Source organism: Ambystoma mexicanum, chromosome 13 (genome assembly GCF_040938575.1).
Source record: "Ambystoma mexicanum isolate Mex_15411 chromosome 13, UKY_AmexF1_1, whole genome shotgun sequence".
Lineage (NCBI taxonomy): Eukaryota > Metazoa > Chordata > Amphibia > Caudata > Ambystomatidae > Ambystoma > Ambystoma mexicanum.
In genome coordinates, this window is record NC_090938.1 from 688831065 (window position 1) to 688855253 (window position 24189).

The following is a 24189-nucleotide window of genomic DNA, read 5'->3' on the forward strand; positions in this document are numbered from 1 at the left end:
CTTGAAGTTCTCCTGCCCTTCATGACAGAACTCATTAACGACATACTTGAAATGGGGGTGGCCCCTGATTCTTTCTCCCAAGCACTCATTACAGTAATACCCAAGGAGGGGAAAGTTCCCAAGACCTGTTTGGCTTATCGGCCCATTTCTCTCCTTAACATCGATGCCAAAATATACGCTAGGGTTCTCACGTCCAGGATTGAGGAACATATGCCTCGATTGATTCACCCGGACCAGGTGGGCTTCATCGAAAGCCGACAGGGGGTGGACACGCTGAGGAAATTGTTCCACTTATTACACGAAGCTACAGGAGTAGCGGGTGACCCCGCCTTTCTGTCAGTGGACGCTGAAAAGGCATTTGACAGGGTAGAGTGGGATTTCCTGAAAGCGGTCCTGGTTAAATGTGGTATGGGGGACAGACTGTTACGGGGGATCATGGCAGTATATTCTTCATCCAGAGCATGTGTCACCGTTAATGGTGGATACTTGTGCTGGTTCGCCTGGGGAGAGGAACTAGGCAGGGGAGTCCCCTTTCACCAACTCTCTTTGCGCTTTCCTTAGAACTGCTAGCACAGAGGATCGGGGGAACCCAGAGTTGAGGGATTACATGTGGGAGGGCAGGAGTATAAAGTAGCATTATATGTGAATGACATGTTGTTACATGTTACAAACTCCCTGAGTTCAGTACCTATGACGGTCCAACTGATCGAACAATATGGTGCCATATCCGGATTCAAGATTAATGGGTCCAAGTTGGTTCTCCTCCCCTTAGACAAGAATGAGGACCAGAATTTAGCCAGATTCGCGCCTCTGGGAGGGCAGGTCAGTCTGCGGCCTCTCAGGTACATGGGGATCAATGGGACCTTGGAGAGTTATTCAAGGCTAATTTCACCCCACTGATGGGCAAACTAAAAAAAGATTTGGAGAAGTGGAGCAGGTTCACAGCTCCTGGCCGGGATGCCTTAACGCCCTCAAAATTGGCCCTTCTGCCAAGGATCCTTTACCTGTTTCAAATGCTACCCATTCAGATCCCGGAATCATACTTCAGGGAAACTAAGGGTACCATGCTGAAATTCCTGTGCTGTGGCAAGGGAACAAAGCTGGATCCCCATGGGTACCCCTAACCTGTCTAAAGAAAAAGGAGGCGTGGGCCTACCAGACTTGAAACTCTACTACAAGGCTGCCCAATTTACAGTCCTGATACCCCACCTAAGGGCACAGCGAGATCTCCAATGGGTCGCTCTAGACAACACACACATGCACCCAGCGACTGTCGAGGAATGACTGTGGATCCCAAAAAATAAGATACCACATAGGATTCGGGAACACCCGATTCTGGGGACAGTTTGGTATTTTTGGAAACAGTGCACCGAAATGGCGGGTGTTACGACATGGCCCTCACCGCTGGGGCACATTTGGGTACCGGGAGTCAGAGACGCCATACAAAACCCTGAAAGATTCCAGCCCTGGTATGAGGCGGGACTGGAGAGAGTCGGACAGCTCTGGAGGGAGGGGAGGGTCATCACTATTCAAGAACTTGAAAAGGCTCTGGGCACAGGCAAACTCCCGGTCTTTCTCTATCTCCAATTTAAGGGGGCACTAACAGGGGAGGGCTGGAAGGAACAGATCCAGAGGGACCTCACCCCAATCACGAGGCCCCTAGACACCAAGACTGAGGGGAGGGGGCTGATTTCGGCCATATACAAAGTCCTAGTAGAATCAGGCAAGGGGTCCACGGACAAGCTAAGGGAAAGATGGGAGAGAGACATGGGAGGGGTGTTGGACCAACCTCTATTGGATAAACTCTGCAGGGGTGTCTATTGGACCTCGATATCCTGCCAATATAAACTCCATGCAATCAAGCTCCTACAGAGGTGGCAGTACGACCCGGTCAGACTCTCCACGATGTACCAGAATGTCAGCTCCTTATGTTGGCGTGAATGTGGGTTAAGGGCAGATTACTGGCACATGTGGTGGGGGTGTTCCAAGGTGCAGGGGTTCTGGGACAAAATCCCGGCGTGGATCATGGGAGCTTGATGGGACCCCCATAGAGAAGGCCCCTCTGTTGGTCTTGTTCGGTTTAGAGGAGGTCTAGGGGGAGTGCTCTAGACTCCCCTCGATAGCGGCAGGTTTACTACTGGCAGCCAGGGCAAATCTGACAATCCGGTGGAATAATGTACATACCCCAAGCAAGAAGGAACGGATCAGTGTGGCTAAAAGTATGTATGCTACGGAATGAATAACAGCGGGGCTCCACAGGTTCGGAAGATTGTTGGAACTGGAATGGGTTGAGTTTGTTAACAAATATATGTCACCCGAAGTAGGCTGAGCCAACACACAGCTAGAGAACTGGACTAGGACTGCCGGGAGCACTATGTTGAAAATAGCATGTCAAAAGGTGAACGCAAATGATCAAAAGGGACAAAGGGACCGCCCGAGAGGTCCCAGAATCTCAAGAGACTCCAATGCAGGTGGACGCTGCCACTGTATGACCTGCCAAGTGGACTAGATGGGAGAGAGCCATCATTTGGGGGAGAGGAAGGAGGGAAGGGGTGGAGTTAATGTTTAAGATTTGATGATTGTTCTCGATGGCTGAATTTGGATTCGCTAACAGGTGTTAAAGCCTTTGTTACATTCATCTCATTACATTTGTTACCTCGACGGAGGCTGTTTGGTTGTACTGTTCTGAAAATGTTAATGAAGACTAATTTGAAGAAATAAAAATGTGCATTAACAATGTTATGGTATATTTTGGCCAACGCCAATATGAAAACATTTTACAGTTGTGATACTCATATATTGGCCACAGCTAACTTAATAATATGTTCAGAATTGAGCTGTTATATTGATTTATACCGTGCACCGATACCACCCAAGGGCCATCTCCAGGTACTCACATTGCTCTGTAAGAAAGAGGATGGGGTTGGTTAGTGAGGGAAGAATGATAGGATAGGTCCAGAACCAGGAGAAACTGGCATATGTGTCTGTTGGCATGCAGATGGTAGGTTGCGTGCACTGGCTTGATGTATCCATACGGGTAAGGTCCAATGCCTGGGGCGTTTTCTGTGTGGCTGTTTGTTGTGTTGGGGTGTGTCTGTGTTTTATGTATAGATTGCTAGTATTTAGGGTTTTTGTGCACTGGCTTGTTGTATCCATACAGGTAAGATGCAATGTCTGGGATGTTTCTATGTGACTGTTCTGTTGGGGTATGTGTGTTTTATGTGTAGATTGGCAGGTGTTTAAGGTTGTGCACACTGGCTTGTGTTTGTACGGGTAAGGTCCAGTGTCCGGATTTGTTTGTTGTAAGTGTGTGTTGCTTGTGTTGGGTTTGTGTTAGGGTATAGCTTGGCTAGCCCAGAGGGTGTGTATAGTATTTGGGTGGTTTGTTTGAGGAGGTGGAAGCGGGTGGTTAGTGCTTTGACTACTCACTAAATTCATCTATTTGGCTAATCTACACTGTCCTATCTGTTGTGACAAATGACTAATCTCTATAATGTTTCTCTTAGTCTGATGCATGTTTAATCTTCTTAGTTCTGTCTAAATCTGACGCATGACTAAACTTCATAATTCCAAGTGTGATGCATGCATAATCTTCACAATTCACTCGTAAGTGTGACGCATGGCTAACTCTCACAACTCTATCCAAGAGTGACACATGGCTAAACTTTGCAATTCTACATGAACGGGGCCCAGAGCTAAACTTCACTTTTCACCTTAAGTGAGTTGCATGGTTAATCTTCACAATTCTATCAAAGGCTGGCGCCTGGCTAAACTTCATAATTCCATCTAAGCGTGATGCATGCATAATCTTCACAATTCTAAGTGTGACGCGTGGCTACATTTCACATTTTCCGCTGGACCACGTCTCTTTAAGCATGCAGATATAAATTAGAAGGAGCAGGATTTATATAGAAAATATGCATGCGAAAGAAGGAGATGTAAATGAGGTTTTGAAAGCTGGAATGATACAAGGCGTCCCACCGGAGCAATATTGGTTTTTATTATGGATGAAAATTCCTCTCTGAAGGTGAATCTCGCAGATTTTAAAACCAAAGCCAGATTGTGGGATTGGATTAATGATTGGAAATCAGTGAAGATTAAGCTCAGAGTGTAGGAATATAGCACATATTTTTCTTTCTATGTATACAATCAAAACAGTTCCATGTAATGTTGTCCCCTCAAAAATATCGGCATGTGAAAAAAATTGCTGAAAATTGGCCGTTTTTTGAGGAGACGTTGTTACATGGAACATGCAGGGGACATCCCTGCAACCCCCAAAACCTTTTTTTGTTTCAAGGGGAGCGGGGGGTACCCCTGCAAACCCCACTCTCCTTGTCCCTATATATATGGTGCCCTATATAATGTCAACAAAACCTTTTCCCAGCAACATTATATACAGCTACCATATATATATAGGGATATTATTACCTGATACCCTCAAAACTATCTCAGGCTCTTTCCCAATAGAGACTTGAGAAGTATTTTAGTGTCATCCCAAACAGAGGATGGTTAAATCAGACGATAAGTGTCGGCTCTGTAAAATACTGCGGTCTTGGAATCTATTAAACATATTTGTATATACTGCCTGGTGACTGCACAATATAGAATTACATTTTTTGAAAGTTTATTTTTACTTATGACGCTTTGAGTGCATAAACGTTTTGGGCTCTTTGCTTGAATGCTGCTCGGCAGTTAAGTCTGAACATTGCGATCGTAAAGTTCTCACTATCACACGATCTCTCTCTCTCTCTATTTATATATATATATATATATATATATATAAAAATAACACCAAGAAAGTTATGGTGGGTTTAAAAAGGTTTGACAAAAAAACTTTCACCTGAAATGGGAGTCCTGACAACCCTTGCAAAATGTCTATCTCGGGTTGATTAAGCTATGTTTAAAGTAGCACTGCCCTCTTAGACAAAGGCATTTTCCTGGAGAAAAGGTTTGCATTTGGGCCAATTTGCATACCCACAATGCCTTGCTGTAGTGGCTCAGAACTGGAGGTGAACTTCCAGCGATGGCTACTAAGTTACACACACACACACCCACACTCTCTCTCTCTCTCTCGCTCTCTCTCTCAATAGAAATGCCTTTGTCGAAATACATCAGAAAATTCAAGTGGGCAAGGGACTACAATTTTTATAGCATTAGAAGGCTTCCATGATAATGTACTTATAGATTTTGATATGATATTCTTTGACTGATGTATTATAGTGATTGATTAATATGTAAATGCAATTATTTAAGATATTGATTATGAGTTGTTATATTGAGAGTGTATAGGGTTTGTTTTTAAACCATGAATACACTATAAATGTAAAAAAAATATGTGATTTTAATGTGTCATATATACATCTTAATTTCGATCCCTGTGTTCCCAATATATACATATTTTCGGGTATATATTGGGCACACAGGGCTCGAAATTAAGATCGTATAAGCTGGGGCTAAAAGCAGGTCCTGGGTATCCAGCATTAACCAGTGACCAGGAGCTACGACTCAGGTATGAATAAAAGACCTTTGTCTTTATCTCTTCCTTGTCCTCTCTTCCCTGCTATTAATGCAGTAGCGTGACTGATGTACAGGGCCCCTATGTATCCTTGGGGTCCTGACCACCCACATCTCATCCCAGCCGCTGTCTGTTTATTTATTTTTTTACTGCACTTACTCAGGCTCCCACGGGAGGTTGCACTTACGTTCTTCTCTTCTTATGCACTTCACCCCGAGCACTTCTCCATGAGCACCACAGCACCTATCCCTTACCCCCCGCCCCTCGGCACTTGCATGTTCTGAACACTCACAAGGCATAGTAGGTTTGTCTCCCATCCCTGTTATTCTCACTATCTGTAGTACTATTAATTCAATTATGTATCTTTGTTGTAATTCATTGTCTACCTCCCCTGTCCCCATCCTTTGCCCTGTGGGCGCTTTTCAACTGTTTTTGCTAATTGTATAAGTGCCTGACAAATGGACAATAAATACATAACTAGTACATAGTGTTCTGCAAATCTAACTCCCACAGAAGATGCAAACATCATTTTCTCATTTATGTATGACCCCTTATGCTTTAAATAGTGTGCACATGTGTCCTGATTCATAGATTGTTCCAAACAAATTATGTTAAATTCAGATGGGTGTGTTTGTTTCGCATCTGTTGGCCTGAGGATTCAAATGTAGCACCTGGTAGCTTTTGGTGTCAAGCTAACCAGGCTCTTCTAAGACTTTGTTTTACAATGGCAATACTGCCATATATTGGCTACAGCCAGCATAAAATGTACTTTTACAGTCGTATGTGGCATATGTTTGCCACAGCCAGCATAAAGATTTGCTTTCACAGTGGCATGCCGCTGACACATTTTGGGCTTAGCCAGTGTGAAAAGAATTCTTTTTTTTTATTGTGTTAGTTATTTATTTGACTTTTCACATACATAATAAAACATTTCAAGATATTAATACATCATAGAAACATGTTAGTTAAAATACAGCAAAATCAGAAGGAAAAGAAGAAAAATGTGCAACTTTAACCAACCAGTTTTCACATTTGCAAAAATGGCAAATGGTGGACACAACCAACATGATCATTTGTTTTATAGTGGCTTGTGGCAGGCATATTTTGGGGCCAGTGGCATGTAGGCATGTTTACTCTGGCTATACTGGCATATATATTAGGCACACGCAGCATGAAAAGGATTTTATAAAGTGGACTGCTAGCATATACCGGGCACAGCCCAGGTGCATTTTTTACAGTGGCATACTGTTGCCATATACTGGGCACAGCCGGTAGGAAAATTGTTTTACAGTAGCAATACTTGCTTTTATTGTGCACAGGCTGCGTGAAAAGTGATTTTTACAGTGCCAATACTGGCATATGTCGGACATGGCAGCATGAAAATGTTTTACGTAGCAATGCTGCCACATAGTGTAGAGACAGGGCTCGTATGTTTTTCTTTGAAAGCAGCATAAAAATGTGTTGGCAAAGACTGCTTTGGTTTCTTGGTGACCTGGCATCTGTTGGCGTTTTTCCCCTAGAGGTTTGTAAATTGCATGGCTTTTTTTGTACCCAATGTTTCTCTGAAGTATTCTGGAAAATGTACCATTTCACCCAATGATTATTTTTTGGATGTCTGCTCTGGTTTGCTTGGGCCATTTCGTGGAAAATGTATACACCCCTCACCAACCGCCACGGCACATGGAGGCGAATATCACCGGTGCGATGATGGTAAATCAAGTACGTAACTTGGGCTCGATTTACAGAACGTTTTCCAATGGGAATGGGATTGCGCAATTATAAAACGCTTCTGTGAACCAGGCCCAAAAGCTACTCGCGGAAACTGCACAAGGGGGCGGGTTATATTGCGAATTTCAGCTGGGAAGAGCAGTGGGGGCCCGGCGGGTTAGTCACGGGTATTAACGGCCCTGTGGGCTGTGGCCTCTGGTCTCATCCACATTGAGCTGGGCCTGTGAAGCGCAGTAGTCCAGAAAAAGGCTGCACTCATCTTGGGGTGCCTCCTGGGCAACAGATCCCCCCTGGCCATGGGACGCAGAGCGGCGGCGGACTGGAGCCTGGACAGACAGGGATGGGGCGGGTTTCTGGGAGGAGGGTTGTTCTGCCAACCTGGGGGCTGGGCACTGTGTACAGCCTGAGTTGCCACTCCCAGAGCCGAACGTGCTCGCGCCGCGCGTCCCCGCAGAACTCTGCTACCTTTGAGGAAGTGCTGTGCAGGAATGAAGGGGGACAGAGGCGGAAACGAGGTGGAATAAACTACCTGGGGGCGACAAGGCTTGGGGGGCGCGACCACAGTCCTGCGCCGAGGAGCATGGCCCTGCGCTGCGCCCTACACTGAGGAACGCGAGAACTGCACTGCAGCCTGCACGCAGGAGCGTGGCACAGCACTGAGGAGCATGGCACCTCACACTGCACGGAGGAGTACGGCACTGGCCCATGCATTGAGGAGCATGGCCCTGAACGGCACTCGGCACTGAGCTGAGGAGCGTGCCCCCCCCCACTTACCATTGCAGCCTGCAGTGAGGGGCATGGCACTGCACTGCACGCTGAACTGAAGAGCATGGCATTGCACTGCACTCTACACTACTGCGTCTGGGGGCTGCTGGCCCTGCTGCGTGGCTCCTGCGGGAGTACAGGAGGTGAGTGTCAGCTAAGAGAAGGGGTCAGGGAGGGGGCCTTCTGTCTTCTCGGTGCTCATAAAATATGACCTGTTTTATACAAAAGTGAAGTGTAAAGGGGCAGGGAGTGTAGCGAGGAGCGTGGGGGACAGATAGAGTTGTAGATCGGATAAGAGAGAATTGTAAAGGGGTGTGAGCGATCTGAGGAAAGGGCAGTGAGGGGGAGTGTGGGAGATCAGATAAGGGCAGTGAAAAATGAGTGCTGGCGATCTGATAAAAGGGGAGCGTGAGAGATCAGTGAATAGGAGTGCCGCGCATAACCGAGAAAGAGAGCAATACGAAGCAGTGTGGGGGGCTCATTAGGAAGTGTGGGGGAGTTTGAGGGAGTCAGGTGAAAGGAACGGAGGGGAGAGTGTGAAGTAGAAAGTGTTGAGAGTGAGGACATGGCAGGAGGCGGATGTGTGTGTGTGTGGGGGGGGGGGGAGAGACGTTAACATTCCCTAATCCGGAAATATGACATTCTAGGACTGCCTCGCCCCTTCAGAGGAATTGTGCTGCATTGAGCTCTGCAGCCTCGCCACGCAGAAGTGTGCAGCCCCCAGGCCCCCCACACATACACGGCCTTCTGACGGAATGCTCTCTGAGTTACCCTGCGACTCTCACTTCCGCCAGCCAAACTGGCCTGGCATTCCAGACTCTGCCTACTGAGGGGGCGGGATGGGTTTTGCGTGACGCCACGCACCGGAGGCGGAGTCGGTCGGGTATTGCCTGGCACATCCTGCACTGGGGGAGCTGCAGGTCACCGCGCATGTGTTATGCTATGCTGTTATAGTATGGGTCACTGTGTTGGCAGCGGCATGCGCGCCTGCGCTCTGCTCGTGCCTACCGCACTAGCCTCTGTTTGTAATGCTGTGCCAGTCCCATGCTGGGCAATTGCATTGAGCAGCGTCCAGTCCAATCTGCCTCTGAGCCTTGCATAGCGATAACTCGTGCATCTGTCCATTTTGGACCCATAACATTGCACCTGCTCATTCCCTTGTTTCCCCAGTAATGTAGATTACCCCTGCTATCTGCGCAGGGAGTATTAATTCTATTAAAGACTAAGGAGGCGAGCATTATGCTTCATCTTCATTTAATTCTACTCTTCAGCAGTTCAACAAAACACATATAAACCATGAAAAAATATAAACATTTTTTTTTTTTTCTTTTTCAAACTACAACATCCATGAGTCTCTGTACATGCCCTTTCCACCAATCACAACCCACTTCCTGTGCCTGGACTCCTCCTCTGCTTTTACTCGCTCTGATAGTCTCTCATTTCCATTAACTGATCCTCGCCAACGGTGCGAAGGCTCTTCTGAACTTTAAACTCAACTGCCGGTGAACTCCCGGCCTCCTGATACTTTCACCTACGACACTGTCTTCAACTATTCTTCTGATTTTCCCCTATGAAAAACATAATAGGAAATCTTAGGGTGGTGCGTATGTAGTGTACTTACTCATATAATGCATCAACATTTATATACAGTACATCACTCGGGTGGGAATTTAATGCTCGCCTCCTTAGTCTTTAATAGAATTAATACTCCCTGCGCAGATAGCAGGGGTAATCTACATTCTATGACAAGACTGGAGGCGAGCATTATGCTTGTTCAAAACTTCCCCAACATCGCACTAGCCAAACTCTCCGCTGGCTTAAAGTAAAACTCTTTAAATGTACGATCGCTTGACCAGTCTGCTGATAGCATTATCTCACTCAAGGGCACTCCTGCTCTCGTGGCTGACGATGCCATTGCTCCTCTCACTGAATGCGCTCCATACGTGTCTACATTCACACCTGCTGCATGCATGACCTCCGTTACCCATCTAGCTATGGTAGCTGATGCCACTACGTGATAGGGTTTCCTACGCACTTTTAACAACTGAGTAGTATTATCTGCTCTATTCTCTGCTGTTCTGTTCTCGTATTCTTTAATACATTGTGCCATGCACCATTTAGAATTGTTCAGAAAATAAGGATAATGCACTGTGGATGTGCCCGTCTTAGTTCTCCTGGCTATGGAGAATGTGACTCCTTCCGGTCCGAAGGACCGTCTGTTAATCTCTAGAGCTTTAACGTCTGACACTCGTTTGCATGAAATCAGACATAATAGCATAGCTAGTTTACCTGATAGCTGTTTAAGAGAAAGGTATTTGTTTGCTGGCCAATCTGATAATAATCGTAATACTGTGGCCACGTCCCATGTCATATTATATCTGGGCACTGGTGGCACTCTGAATTTAACTCCTCTGATGAGTCTCACTACTGCTGGATGCTCTCCTGCTGGTAACCATTCTATTGGCATATGTCCCGCTGATATAGCTGATCTGTATACTCCTATCGTACGGAAAGCTCTACCGTTCTGCAATAGATTCGCTAAGAAATTCAGAATTTCCACTACAGATGCTGAAACGGGAGGAACACCTCTGTTCTTGCACCAGCTTGTCCATTTTGCCCAAGCTGCGTCGTAGCTCCTCCTAGTGGAAGGAGCCCAGGATTCTGCGATAAGTTGAGCAGCTTGCGCCGAAATTCCCGGCAGGGCCCAGCGTCTCCTGATATCCTGCACGCGACTAGCGGGAGTGTCCCTCTCGCTCTCAGAGGATGACACGACCCAGCTGGGTCCGTGATCAGTCGCTCTCCTTCGGGGAGGACTCTGGGTACGTCCGCTACTAGCTCCATTAGCGTTGGAAACCACATTTGAGACTTCCACAAGGGTGCTATTAACACCAGTTCCGCTTTCTCCCTCCGACATTTCGCTAGAACTCTGCTCAACATCGCGAAGGGAGGAAAAGTGTAATGCGGGCCTCCTGCCCACTCCTGCAGAAAAGCATCTGTTCCTTGGGCTTCCGGATCTAGCCTCCAACTGTAATAGAGGCTCGTCTGAGCGTTGAGCCGAGAGGCGAAAATGTCCATACGCAATGGTCCCCATCTCCTGTCCAGTTTCTGGAACACTGCTGGGTCTAGTCTCCAATCGCTCGAGTCTGTCAGGTAGCGAGAGTTCCAGTCTGCTACCACGTTCAGTGCGCCTGGCAGGTACTCCGCTGTCACTGACGTCTCTGACTGAAGGCAAAAGTGCCAGAAATCCTTCGCTAGCTCTGCTAGCATCTTGGACCTCGTGCCGACTAAGTGATTTATGTACCGTACTGCTGAAATGTTGTCCATCTTCAGCAGCACACAGGATTTCACTTTTCCTCTTGTGAAGGCCTTGATCGTGAAAGATCCTGCCAGGAGCTCCAGACAGTTTATGTGAAGACGGAGCTCCTCTTCGCTCCATTTGCCCCCGGTCTGTAAGGTCCCACATCTGGCTCCCCAACCCTTCCGGCTGGCGTCTGATTCTATTATCAGATCCGGCTTGTCTCCGAATATGGCTCGCTCATTCCAAGCGTCCATATTCTTTAACCACCACTCTAGTTCTGTAATGGAGTCTTGATCTAGAGGTACCTCCTGGTGATACTTCAGACCCTGTTGTAGATGTTTTATCTTCAGTCTCTGCAGGGCCCGGTAGTGAAGGGGCCCCGGGAATATGGCCTGAATAGATGCTGCTAATAGCCCAACTATCCTCGCCAATGTCCTGAGGGATATCCGTCGTTGCTCTAGACATAATCTGATCTCCCTCTTTATGTCTTTCAGCTTTCGAGCTGGCAACTCCAGAGTCGCTTTCTTTGTGTCTAGCACAAACCCCAGAAAGTCTAACCTCTGAGCTGGTATGGTATCGGATTTCTCTATGTTCACTAGAAATCCAAGCGAGACCAGAAGGTCTTGTACCCATCTCGTTTGGTATATTAGCACTTCTCGATCTTCCGCTAGTAGTAAGAGGTCGTCTAGATAGATGATCAATCTGACGCCTCTCTCCCTGATCGCTGCCGCTACTGGTTTCATCAGCTTCGTAAATGCCCAGGGAGCTGAAGCCAGTCTGAATGGCATTGTCTTGAATTGCCAGAATTGACCGTGCCAACGGAACGCTAGGTATGGTCTGTACTCCTTGAGTACGGGGACCATGAGATACGCGTCCTTCAGATCTAAACGCGGCAGCCAGTCTGCTTCTCTTAGGGAGTCCCTGAGCTGGTGTATGCCCTCCATCTTGAAGTGGCGATATATGACCCAACCGTTCAGCTCTTTGAGATTTATAACTGGGCGCACCTTTTCTTTCCTATGCACCAGGAACATATTGCTCACAAACCTGGGTGACGTCTCGCATCTCTCTATCGCCTGCTTGTGGACTAACTGCTCTATCTCGCTGTCTAGAAGTGCTTGTTCCGCTTGCGCTAATCTCTGACTCTGCGGTCTGTTCGGCTGAACTGGGGTCTCTATGAAATCTAGTCGCAGGCCTCTGACGGTCTGCAATATCCAAGAATCGCTTGAAAGCTTGCGCCAACGCTCTAAAAACATGCGCGTCCTCCCACCTACCGGAGGATACTGAGCCGCTCTCACCTGGCGTAAATCCTTGACCTCGTCCTGATCCTCTGGACCTACGGCCTCTCGGCAATCTCCCTCTGGATGGGAAGAATGTATCCTGGCTCTTGTTCTCCCAGTATTGTGCTCTGGGGTTCTGAGGTCTTCTCCCTCCTTGACTGCGACCGGCTGCACAACCTCTGTAGCGACCGGTCCCTCCAAAAACCCTACTCGGGAATATTTTGCGGATGGATGCCTGGGCCTTCTCGAGAGAAGCGTATGTCCCGATGAAACGGCCCATCTCCTTCCCAAAGGTCTCTCCAAACAGGAGGCCCTAGGGTCCTTCTCCCGCGTCATACGATGAGAGGTCGCTGAGCTTTAAATCTATTTTGAGTAAGAGGCCTTTCCTCCTCTCAGAGGCAATGGCACAATTTGCGTTCCCAAGCAGGCAAACTGCTCTCTGCGCCCATCCCGCGAGAACCTCAGGGCCTACTTCTTCCCCCGTGTCCTTGGCCCTCTCCGCCAGGTCCATGATTTTTGCGAGAGGGCCGTGCCAAGTCTAATACTTTTTCCTGGCAGCTTTTCCAGGATCTATCAATGCCTTTGCGGGGATCCTTACTTGTTTTTGACACGAATGTCAGCATCTTCGGATCGAGCTCGGGGGCTTCCGCTACTTTTCCCGGAAGGTCTGGGCGCTGACACTCAGCCTGTAGTCGTTGTCTCACCTCCTTGTCTAAAGGCTTACGAAGTCTTGCTGCCATGTATTGTGCTACTCGGGGGGGGTTGGGGGTGGGGTTGCCAGTCAGTGGACCTCGGATTCCGTATGCTATCTGGGTCGAACATGTCATCCTGCGGCTCCAGGATGGCATGTTTCTCCTTTTCGTGCTCTTTTGCCCCCACTGGGTTTCGCCCAGTCCTCATCCTCAACCTCTTAGTCTTCCTGTGAGGCCTGATCGTCCACCTGCTCATCTTCCGAGCCAGGGTCTCCTCCAGTATTCTCATCCCCTGGAGAGGGAGTCATGAGGTGTGGCACTGCCTGCCGTTGCAGATACGCCACTTTAAGCTTCGCAAACGCGTCGGGCACCTCTGGGGCCTTTCCTGCTGCCCCTTCCAAAGAGCCCTGGGGGTCGTCAGAGGATTTCCTCTTGAGGGCTAGTGTACTCCCCTTATGTCCCTCCTTCAAGGGATCCGTGGGCGTGCTCTTGCAGTCTTTGGTGCTGCTACTAGGCTGTGAAAGTATAGCTTCCAGTGTCTCCAACCTCTCCTGCAAGGGTCTAAAGGCCTCTGCCACTGCATCAACAAGGGAGCTTCCCAGCACTTGCTTAAAGCTGGCAGTGAGGTCCTGAGACTGCTCCTCCTCGCTCCACTCGAATTCAGACATCTCTAATGTGCTGTGTGCCTAAATTACCTGAGCCAGGTGTCTTGGCACGCCCACTGCCCTTTCTTGATGATTCAGAGTCAGTAAAGTCATTTTACTCTTTGTACTCTTCTTTTCTCTTTTTCAGTGGCTGCACCTTCACTGTAATCAGTTTTTTGTGGCTCCTGAAAGCCCTCTCCTCTGTAGCGCCAATCTACTGCTATCTAGCAGAGTATGAGCCCTGCAGGCTCCTGTCTCCTGCAGCTCCTTATCACATGGACTGCAGTCCTCTAAGTGTTCCCTCAGAACACAGCGCTCGCGACCGTGAAGACCGCTGTATTGTGAACAAAAAAGGTCACTTAATTGAGACCAATCTGAAACTCCTGCTCCTACGAGCGTACTGGTGCCGGTGTGCCTCGTAGAAACGTCGCATGAAAGCGGCGTCCTGAAACGCGTGTAAAACGTGACTAACTCCTCCTTCCCGCGAGTGGGGGCCAACGCTTTAGAGCGATGGGGGACTCCACTCGGCTCACAGTAGCCCCGCCCACCCGCGGGTGGGGGCTGCTGCCTGAGGAGCACTCTGGCCGCCCTACGTGTCTCGCGAAAGCCGGCTCCGCCTACGCGAAGGTGGGGGCCGGCTCGCGGATGCAGGCGCGGCCTGTGCTGCGTGTTTCGCGAGGCTGGCTGAACCCCTGGCGTGCCGGTCTTATGACACGAGGCCGTCAGCCTCGCGAACAAAACACCTGCCTGACAGAAAACTTCGGGGATTCTCCCGCGTAATCCTCGCGCCGTTACAGACACGCGCCTAAACTGCTATGCTAACCGGTCGCCTGATCTAAAGAACCCCGCGCATGACCTTAGTAAAATCACTATTACTGTTATATATATATATATATATATATATATAAGGAAAACACACAGGCCCCTGAACGGTTGTAGCACTTCAAAAAACCGCTCTGGTAGGCATATGTAAAAAATAATATTCCAGCACACAAGACTTTAGCTATTCTAAAATAACAATTTATTTAGGCATACAACAGCACAAATACAAAAACAGGGAGTAAGTAGTACATCCCTGTGACAGACACAAGGTGCTGCAAAGCACTCACCCCATGGGTGGATGTAAAGTCACGCGTTCCGCCTGAATGCTCAGGCTTCCTCAGACCTTCTAAAATCCAAATGCGGCTAACACATCTTAAAATAAAAAACCACTAGGCCATTCCAGAGCAACTCCGTGCGTCAAGCATCACGTGCCATTTGAGTCATATGACTACTAGTCGAATAGAAGGGGTAGTCTCTTTGACACAATGACCTCCATATTGGAATGGTCAAGCGTCTATAAGGTCAATGTATAAAGGCATAATTACCGAAGCATATCTAAATAGACATACTAGGACCAATGATAGGCTACTGCAGTGCAAGTCGCATGGAGGAGGTGCCCGGAACCGCTACTGGTCAAAACATTGTCAATGTAATCAGATGTGTAAAATCTACGCACAAGTGTGCTCATGTATCATTCAGATGACTAACGGTGGCTCAAAAATGGCCACTCCCAGACATCCGCCCCCCCAATAGGGTGAGTATTCCTCAGCCTAGAGACTGCGAACCAAGCATCAAAAATATCCTAAATATTAGAGTAAATACCCTATTGCGTTATGTATATATATAAAATTGTAGTTATCATCGTGTACCAGGCAAGTGCCTGTAATATCAATAAAGACCAGCTACAACTGAATAAGACATATACTCATATCTAACAAAGTGCAAGTGAACAATCAACCTTTCCTATGTCAGTGCCTCAATATAAACAGCAACAATTCTATTTAGACTACTATGAAGCCGATATTTTAGATGTTCCTGTTTCGAAAAAACTTCTAGCAAAGAATAAAGCATGTAAACATTTGTTATAAAGCGCAAGTTAGCAAACAACATTAATTGTTTCGGAACCCCTATATAAAACTCTAACTACGCAATTTGGACACTTCTTACATAGTGCAAAAAAGCCAACAGTATTTCCTATATCAGTACCTCAGTGCAAATCGATAGCAGCTCAAAATAGATGAGAAACTATAAAGTGGCGAATATAAATGTACCCATTCATATCCCTATCAGCAAGTGAATAACAATTATTCCATATAATCACAGTAGAATAAAGTGCAGTGCAATGAGTGAAACCACTACTATTCCTGATATAGACACAACAAGTCTTCTGTAGAAATTTCATAACTCATACAAGGAGTATAATGATGTTGTAAAACAGATGAGAGTATGAGACAATATAAAATATCTACTTCATGTTAACCCATTCAAGATTGCAAAAACACATAAAGTTCAGCATCCACATTCAATCCTTTAGGTTTCAAGGTGTCAAATTTGCATATGAGTGTGGCTTCCAACCGTCTCAATTTCAATTCACGGTTACCCAATCTTTTATTTGGAGGTACATGTGCCAACCCCGTGAAAGATAAAAATTGAACATCTCCATTGTGCTTTTCTTGAAAATGACTTGTCAAGGGGTATGTTAGATCACCATTTTTTATGGCTCTGTAATGTTGTAAGATCCTCATCTTCAGGGGACCAATTGTAGAGCCTATATAGTGAAGACCACAGGCACAAGTAATGGCATATACAACATATTTGGTGATACAGGAAATTCTATGTTTGTATTTCCAACATTCACCGTTAGCACTCCTAAAAGGGACCATCGATACATGTTTACACAATTTACAATGGGCACATTTGAAAAAGCCAAAACTATTTCCATGACTAGGATGTATGATAGGTGCTGGCTTGGTTTTAACCATACTAGGAGATAACATAGTTTTGAGAGTAGGAGCCTTTCGATAAGTAACCTGCGGGAAATCGTCCAACACCAACCTAAGGTGAGGATCCATGAGCAGCACCTTCCAGTGTTTCTTCATAATCATTTTTATTTCTTTAGCATGAAGTAGATACTTTATATTGTCTCATACTCTCATCTGTTTTACAACATCATTATACTCCTTGTATGAGTTATGAAATTTCTACAGAAGACTTGTTGTGTCTATATCAGGAATAGTAGTGGTTTCACTCATTGCACTGCACTTTATTCTACTGTGATTATATGGAATAATTGTTATTCACTTGCTGATAGGGATATGAATGGGTACATTTATATTCGCCACTTTATAGTTTCTCATCTATTTTGAGCTGCTATCGATTTGCACTGAGGTACTGATATAGGAAATACTGTTGGCTTTTTTGCACTATGTAAGAAGTGTCCAAATTGCGTAGTTAGAGTTTTATATAGGGGTTCCGAAACAATTAATGTTGTTTGCTAACTTGCGCTTTATAACAAATGTTTACATGCTTTATTCTTTGCTAGAAGTTTTTTCGAAACAGGAACATCTAAAATATCGGCTTCATAGTAGTCTAAATAGAATTGTTGCTGTTTATATTGAGGCACTGACATAGGAAAGGTTGATTGTTCACTTGCACTTTGTTAGATATGAGTATATGTCTTATTCAGTTGTAGCTGGTCTTTATTGATATTACAGGCACTTGCCTGGTACACGATGATAACTACAATTTTATATATATACATAACGCAATAGGGTATTTACTCTAATATTTAGGATATTTTTGATGCTTGGTTCGCAGTCTCTAGGCTGAGGAATACTCACCCTATTGGGGGGGCGGATGTCTGGGAGTGGCCATTTTTGAGCCACCGTTAGTCATCTGAATGATACATGAGCACACTTGTGCGTAGATTTTACACATCTGATTACATTGACAATGTTTTGACCAGTAGCGGTTCCGGGCACCTCCTCCATGCGACTTGCACTGCAGTAGCCTATCATTGGTCCTAGTATGTCTATTTAGATATGCTTCGGTAATTATGCCTTTATACATTGACCTTATAGACGCTTGACCATTCCAATATGGAGGTCATTGTGTCAAAGAGACTACCCCTTCTATTCGACTAGTAGTCATATGACTCAAATGGCACGTGATGCTTGACGCACGGAGTTGCTCTGGAATGGCCTAGTGGTTTTTTATTTTAAGATGTGTTAGCCGCATTTGGATTTTAGAAGGTCTGAGGAAGCCTGAGCATTCAGGCGGAACGCGTGACTTTACATCCACCCATGGGGTGAGTGCTTTGCAGCACCTTGTGTCTGTCACAGGGATGTACTACTTACTCCCTGTTTTTGTATTTGTGCTGTTGTATGCCTAAATAAATTGTTATTTTAGAATAGCTAAAGTCTTGTGTGCTGGAATATTATTTTTTACATATGCCTACCAGAGCGGTTTTTTGAAGTGCTACAACCGTTCAGGGGCCTGTGTGTTTTCCTTACATATACGGATTTGGCTAAATTCGTTTTTCTAGCACCAGCCACCGAATGAGGGAGAGCGCCATCTTTTAGCCAAATTGGTTTCTCAATCTTTGGTTTATGGCTGCCACCTCCCTTGACTTTTTATATCAGTAAGGTGATTCTTGGAGAAGCCTTGTTTGGCACCCTATACTAGTCAAGGTGTGGCCCCCCGTCTCTAATAGAGGGTTTCAGTGTTTTCCTTACATGGTTAACACACGGTAGACTCGCAACCGATACATAATTTTTTAACCAGGGGGAGACGTACCGAGCACCTCTTAGCCACGATCGAGTGGAGTGAGAGGATTAATACGCTAGTCGATCTGTCTGGCAGTATTTAGCTTGGTTATTTAGCTACTTCTGGCATACAGCACTTTTTCATTAGACTAGCACGGGTCAGAACTTTGCTTAACCCGTTGCCATGACAGACCAGGTCGAAGCCAAGAGGAGAGCTGCGGCCACCATCATGTTTAACCAAGAAACAATAACAACAGAAGCAGAGGTGGACAGCAGCCTTCCAGCCAGTCTTACAGTACAGCAGAAATTAGACAAGCTTGAAAGAATAAAGAAAAAAGAAATATCGAAATGGTGGGAGGCAATGACTTTACAAACATATCTCGATGTGCAAAGAATTCCAAGAGGACTGAGAATCCTTACGATCCCCACGTTCGAAGATATGAATCCTGAATTGATTAAGGAATGGACTGACCATACTAATACTTGCTCTTTTAAAATGATAGAGAGCTTGGTGAAATATGCTAAAATAGACAGAATCTCTCTTCTCAAAGATATCGAAATAATGGAACAACAACTATTCTCTTCAGAAGATGGTGACGAATGTAAGCGGCGAATGTCGCGCTTGGAAGAAAATTTGGAAAGATATGAGGGAGAGATCAGAACAAGGAAACAACACAAATTCAAACGAGACCGTATTGATTATGAACAAGGGAGGATCTATACTTTTGCCAAGAGATTTGATAACCCCATCAAAATCAGGCTGCAACAAATGGAAACCAACAGTGTGCCAGTATTAGCTGCATTAAGTGAAGAACCTAGCAGTTCTGAATTGAGCTCATCGGAAACAGAAGGGACATATTCAAAAAAATTAAACTTTTTAGAGGAGTTCAAACTAATGCATTTGGACAGCAAGTCGGAGAAAAGAGGACGTGGCCAATACAAAGGACCAGGAAGAGGGGCAGTAACAAGAGGCGGCAGAGGAAGACGAGGCGGGGGATTCAACACAGACAATCAATCGCCGATGGCAACGAGATCTGGAGTGAAACAGAAGGGGAAAAGCAGAGGCAACAAGACCTCCAACTAAAAATCTTCAATATCTCTAAAAGAAGCCTAACATATCATGAAACCTCAGTTCTCTCCCTTGGTCTCTCTTTCAGTCCCTCGCATGCATTTGACTATACCACCACTAGGGTAGATTTATATAAATTTACCCGCAAGTTGAAGTTAACTAAATTTCATGCAACCAAAATTGAGGCCAATCCAGGTTCTAAAAAGAAAGAGGCAACCAAAGAGGTTTCTATACTATCGGAAAGAGACTTGGCTAGCCTCTTATGTTTAACTGACATGGAAGAATTGGGCGAAACGAATATGGAGGAAGATATTAGGTTAGAGAATTCAGTGTTTGAAACCACATTTGGGATCCCTACTGATCTAAACTGTCCGACTAAATTTCGACCTCAGTCCACTTTCTGCCCTAACATCACTTGTGGACCCATAGATATCTTTGAAGAGTTGGTGATTAAAGATCTTAAGAAGTTATCTAGCAATCTCTCCCCTAAAGATCGGAACTTGAACTATATGCAATTCCAGGCTCTTCAGACACTAAAAGAAGATTCTTCCATAGTCATACGACCCTCAGATAAAGGAGGAGGGATAGTCGTGATGGACAGTGCCAACTATGAGCTAGAAGCGAAGAGACAATTGAGTGATAACATGAACTACACACCTATAAGTATGGATATACTATTGGATACCAAATTAGAATATCTTGGCAAACTAAAGGAATGGAGTGATTTAGAGCTCATCAATCGAGATGAATACTTTTTTCTAAAAAATGCTAATCCGGTGACCCCCTTGATATATTTCAATCCTAAGATCCATAAAACATTAATAAACCCTCCAAGTCGTCCCATTGTTTCTTCCATTGGTAGTTTATTAGAGAATACATCCAAATATTTGGACTTTTTTCTTCAGCCATTTGTTTTGAGCTTGAGCTCCTATATACGAGATACAGCAGATCTGCTTGGCAAGGTAGAAAATATCTATTGGGAGCCCAACTATTTTCTAGTATCCATTGATGTAGTTTCTTTATATACATCGATTCAACATGCAGCAGGCATGAAGGCTTGCCAATCATTTTTGGAAAGGAGATCTATCAGTTATCGACAACATAATCAGATGTTATTAGATATGCTACTTTTTTGTCTGGAACATAACTATTTCCTTTATGAAGACCAGTTGTATCAACAAATAAGGGGAACGGCAATGGGGTCTTGTATGGCTCCAACGTACGCCAACCTTTATATGGGTTGGTGGGAGATGCGCAAGGCGTGGGCAGAGGAATTGGAACATTGGACTAAACATGTCATTGTCTGGTACCGTTTTATAGATGATTTGTTTATCATATGGGATGGGACAGAATCGGAACTTTCTGAATATGTCGAGATACTCAATACTAATATGTTAAACTTAGAATTAACGGTAGTCAGCAGCCAACAGAAATTGGTATTTCTGGACGTAGAATTCCAGGTAGTTAACGATAAGTTGACATCTAAATTATACAGAAAACCCACTAGTTCTAATTCCACTCTCCACGCCAAGAGTCATCACCCGAAATCTCTAATTGACTCCATCCCTTATGGAGAATTTTTGCGAGCAAAAAGAGCCTGTAGTAATCACCATGATTATATGAGTGAGGCTAGAAATATTGGTCACAGATTTGTTAAACGAGGCTATGACAAGAATGCCGTCTCTAGAAGTTTTACTCAAGCAGCCTCAGTTACGAGAGAATCCCTGTTAAATAGAAAAATCAAAGCTAAAGATAGTAAGATTAGACTTATTACAGGGTTCAATAATCATGCTAAAGAAATAAAAATGATTATGAAGAAACACTGGAAGGTGCTGCTCATGGATCCTCACCTTAGGTTGGTGTTGGACGATTTCCCGCAGGTTACTTATCGAAAGGCTCCTACTCTCAAAACTATGTTATCTCCTAGTATGGTTAAAACCAAGCCAGCACCTATCATACATCCTAGTCATGGAAATAGTTTTGGCTTTTTCAAATGTGCCCATTGTAAATTGTGTAAACATGTATCGATGGTCCCTTTTAGGAGTGCTAACGGTGAATGTTGGAAATACAAACATAGAATTTCCTGTATCACCAAATATGTTGTATATGCCATTACTTGTGCCTGTGGTCTTCACTATATAGGCTCTACAATTGGTCCCCTGAAGATGAGGATCTTACAACATTACAGAGCCATAAAAAATGGTGATCTAACATACCCCTTGACAAGTCATTTTCAAGAAAAGCACAATGGAGATGTTCAATTTTTATCTTTCACGGGGTTGGCACATGTACCTCCAAATAAAAGATTGGGTAACCGTGAATTGAAATTGAGACGGTTGGAAGCCACACTCATATGCAAATTTGACACCTTGAAACCTAAAGGATTGAATGTGGATGCTGAACTTTATGTGTTTTTGCAATCTTGAATGGGTTAACATGAAGTAGATACTTTATATTGTCTCATACTCTCATCTGTTTTACAACATCATTATACTCCTTGTATGAGTTATGAAATTTCTACAGAAGACTTGTTGTGTCTATATCAGGAATAGTAGTGGTTTCACTCATTGCACTGCACTTTATTCTACTGTGATTATATGGAATAATTGTTATTCACTTGCTGATAGGGATATGAATGGGTACATTTATATTCGCCACTTTATAGTTTCTCATCTATTTTGAGCTGCTATCGATTTGCACTGAGGTACTGATATAGGAAATACTGTTGGCTTTTTTGCACTATGTAAGAAGTGTCCAAATTGCGTAGTTAGAGTTTTATATAGGGGTTCCGAAACAATTAATGTTGTTTGCTAACTTGCGCTTTATAACAAATGTTTACATGCTTTATTCTTTGCTAGAAGTTTTTTCGAAACAGGAACATCTAAAATATCGGCTTCATAGTAGTCTAAATAGAATTGTTGCTGTTTATATTGAGGCACTGACATAGGAAAGGTTGATTGTTCACTTGCACTTTGTTAGATATGAGTATATGTCTTATTCAGTTGTAGCTGGTCTTTATTGATATTACAGGCACTTGCCTGGTACACGATGATAACTACAATTTTATATATATACATAACGCAATAGGGTATTTACTCTAATATTTAGGATATTTTTGATGCTTGGTTCGCAGTCTCTAGGCTGAGGAATACTCACCCTATTGGGGGGGCGGATGTCTGGGAGTGGCCATTTTTGAGCCACCGTTAGTCATCTGAATGATACATGAGCACACTTGTGCGTAGATTTTACACATCTGATTACATTGACAATGTTTTGACCAGTAGCGGTTCCGGGCACCTCCTCCATGCGACTTGCACTGCAGTAGCCTATCATTGGTCCTAGTATGTCTATTTAGATATGCTTCGGTAATTATGCCTTTATACATTGACCTTATAGACGCTTGACCATTCCAATATGGAGGTCATTGTGTCAAAGAGACTACCCCTTCTATTCGACTAGTAGTCATATGACTCAAATGGCACGTGATGCTTGACGCACGGAGTTGCTCTGGAATGGCCTAGTGGTTTTTTATTTTAAGATGTGTTAGCCGCATTTGGATTTTAGAAGGTCTGAGGAAGCCTGAGCATTCAGGCGGAACGCGTGACTTTACATCCACCCATGGGGTGAGTGCTTTGCAGCACCTTGTGTCTGTCACAGGGATGTACTACTTACTCCCTGTTTTTGTATTTGTGCTGTTGTATGCCTAAATAAATTGTTATTTTAGAATAGCTAAAGTCTTGTGTGCTGGAATATTATTTTTTACATATGCCTACCAGAGCGGTTTTTTGAAGTGCTACAACCGTTCAGGGGCCTGTGTGTTTTCCTTACATATACGGATTTGGCTAAATTCGTTTTTCTAGCACCAGCCACCGAATGAGGGAGAGCGCCATCTTTTAGCCAAATTGGTTTCTCAATATATATATATATATATATAAAATACCATTATAAATATTTTTAAAAAAAAATTTTCAAACGCCGTATAAGCGGCTCCTCTCTCTCACATACAATACCATGACTAGTCTTAATATTAATCTCCCACTCAAACCCAGTCAATACATTCACTGACATGCGGAGAGGGAAGAAATGGTACTTATCTGCTTGAAGAGCAGTAAAAGAAGAGGAGGAGTCCAGATGCAGGAAGTGGGTTGTGACTGGTGGAAAGGGCATGGACTACAGGGACTCATGGATGTTGTAGATTGAAAAAAAAAATAAAGAAATGTTGTTTATATTTTTTTCATGGTTTATGTGTTTTGTTGAACTGCTGAAGAGTAGAATTAAATGAAGATGAAGCATAATGCTCGCCTCCAGTCTTGTCATAGAATGTGCAGAAAGAGGTTTGTCTTCTTTTTTGGCATAAACGAGCCGCAGATTTATTTTCACATCATAAAAACACACTGCACACATTAGTGAAAATAGTTCTGAAGATATGGTGACTGCTCCATCATACATGCCAACATTCTGTGACGAAAAATCTGTAGGAATCTTAAAAGTTTCAAAAATAGTCAGGCGACGAGGTAATGATAGGAATAGGGCGCGTCAGCAGCCCATTGTCATTGAATGAGCCCGCCGCCGCGGGTGCATTCAATGACAATGAGGCGCCTGCCACGCCTTCTGC

At 44.7% G+C, this 24189-nt stretch overlaps 1 protein-coding gene across 1 annotated transcript in view; it reads left to right on the plus strand.

The window, feature by feature from the left end:
- The first annotated feature begins 7450 nt into the window (after positions 1 to 7450).
- Positions 7451 to 24189, plus strand: part of ERBB2 (erb-b2 receptor tyrosine kinase 2) — a 343410-nt gene continuing 326671 nt past the window's right edge. The window contains exon 1 of the mRNA XM_069634737.1: positions 7451 to 8151. Within this exon, the coding sequence (XP_069490838.1) occupies positions 8073 to 8151 (79 nt within the window). The 5' untranslated portion in view covers positions 7451 to 8072. The remainder of the gene's footprint in view (positions 8152 to 24189) is intronic.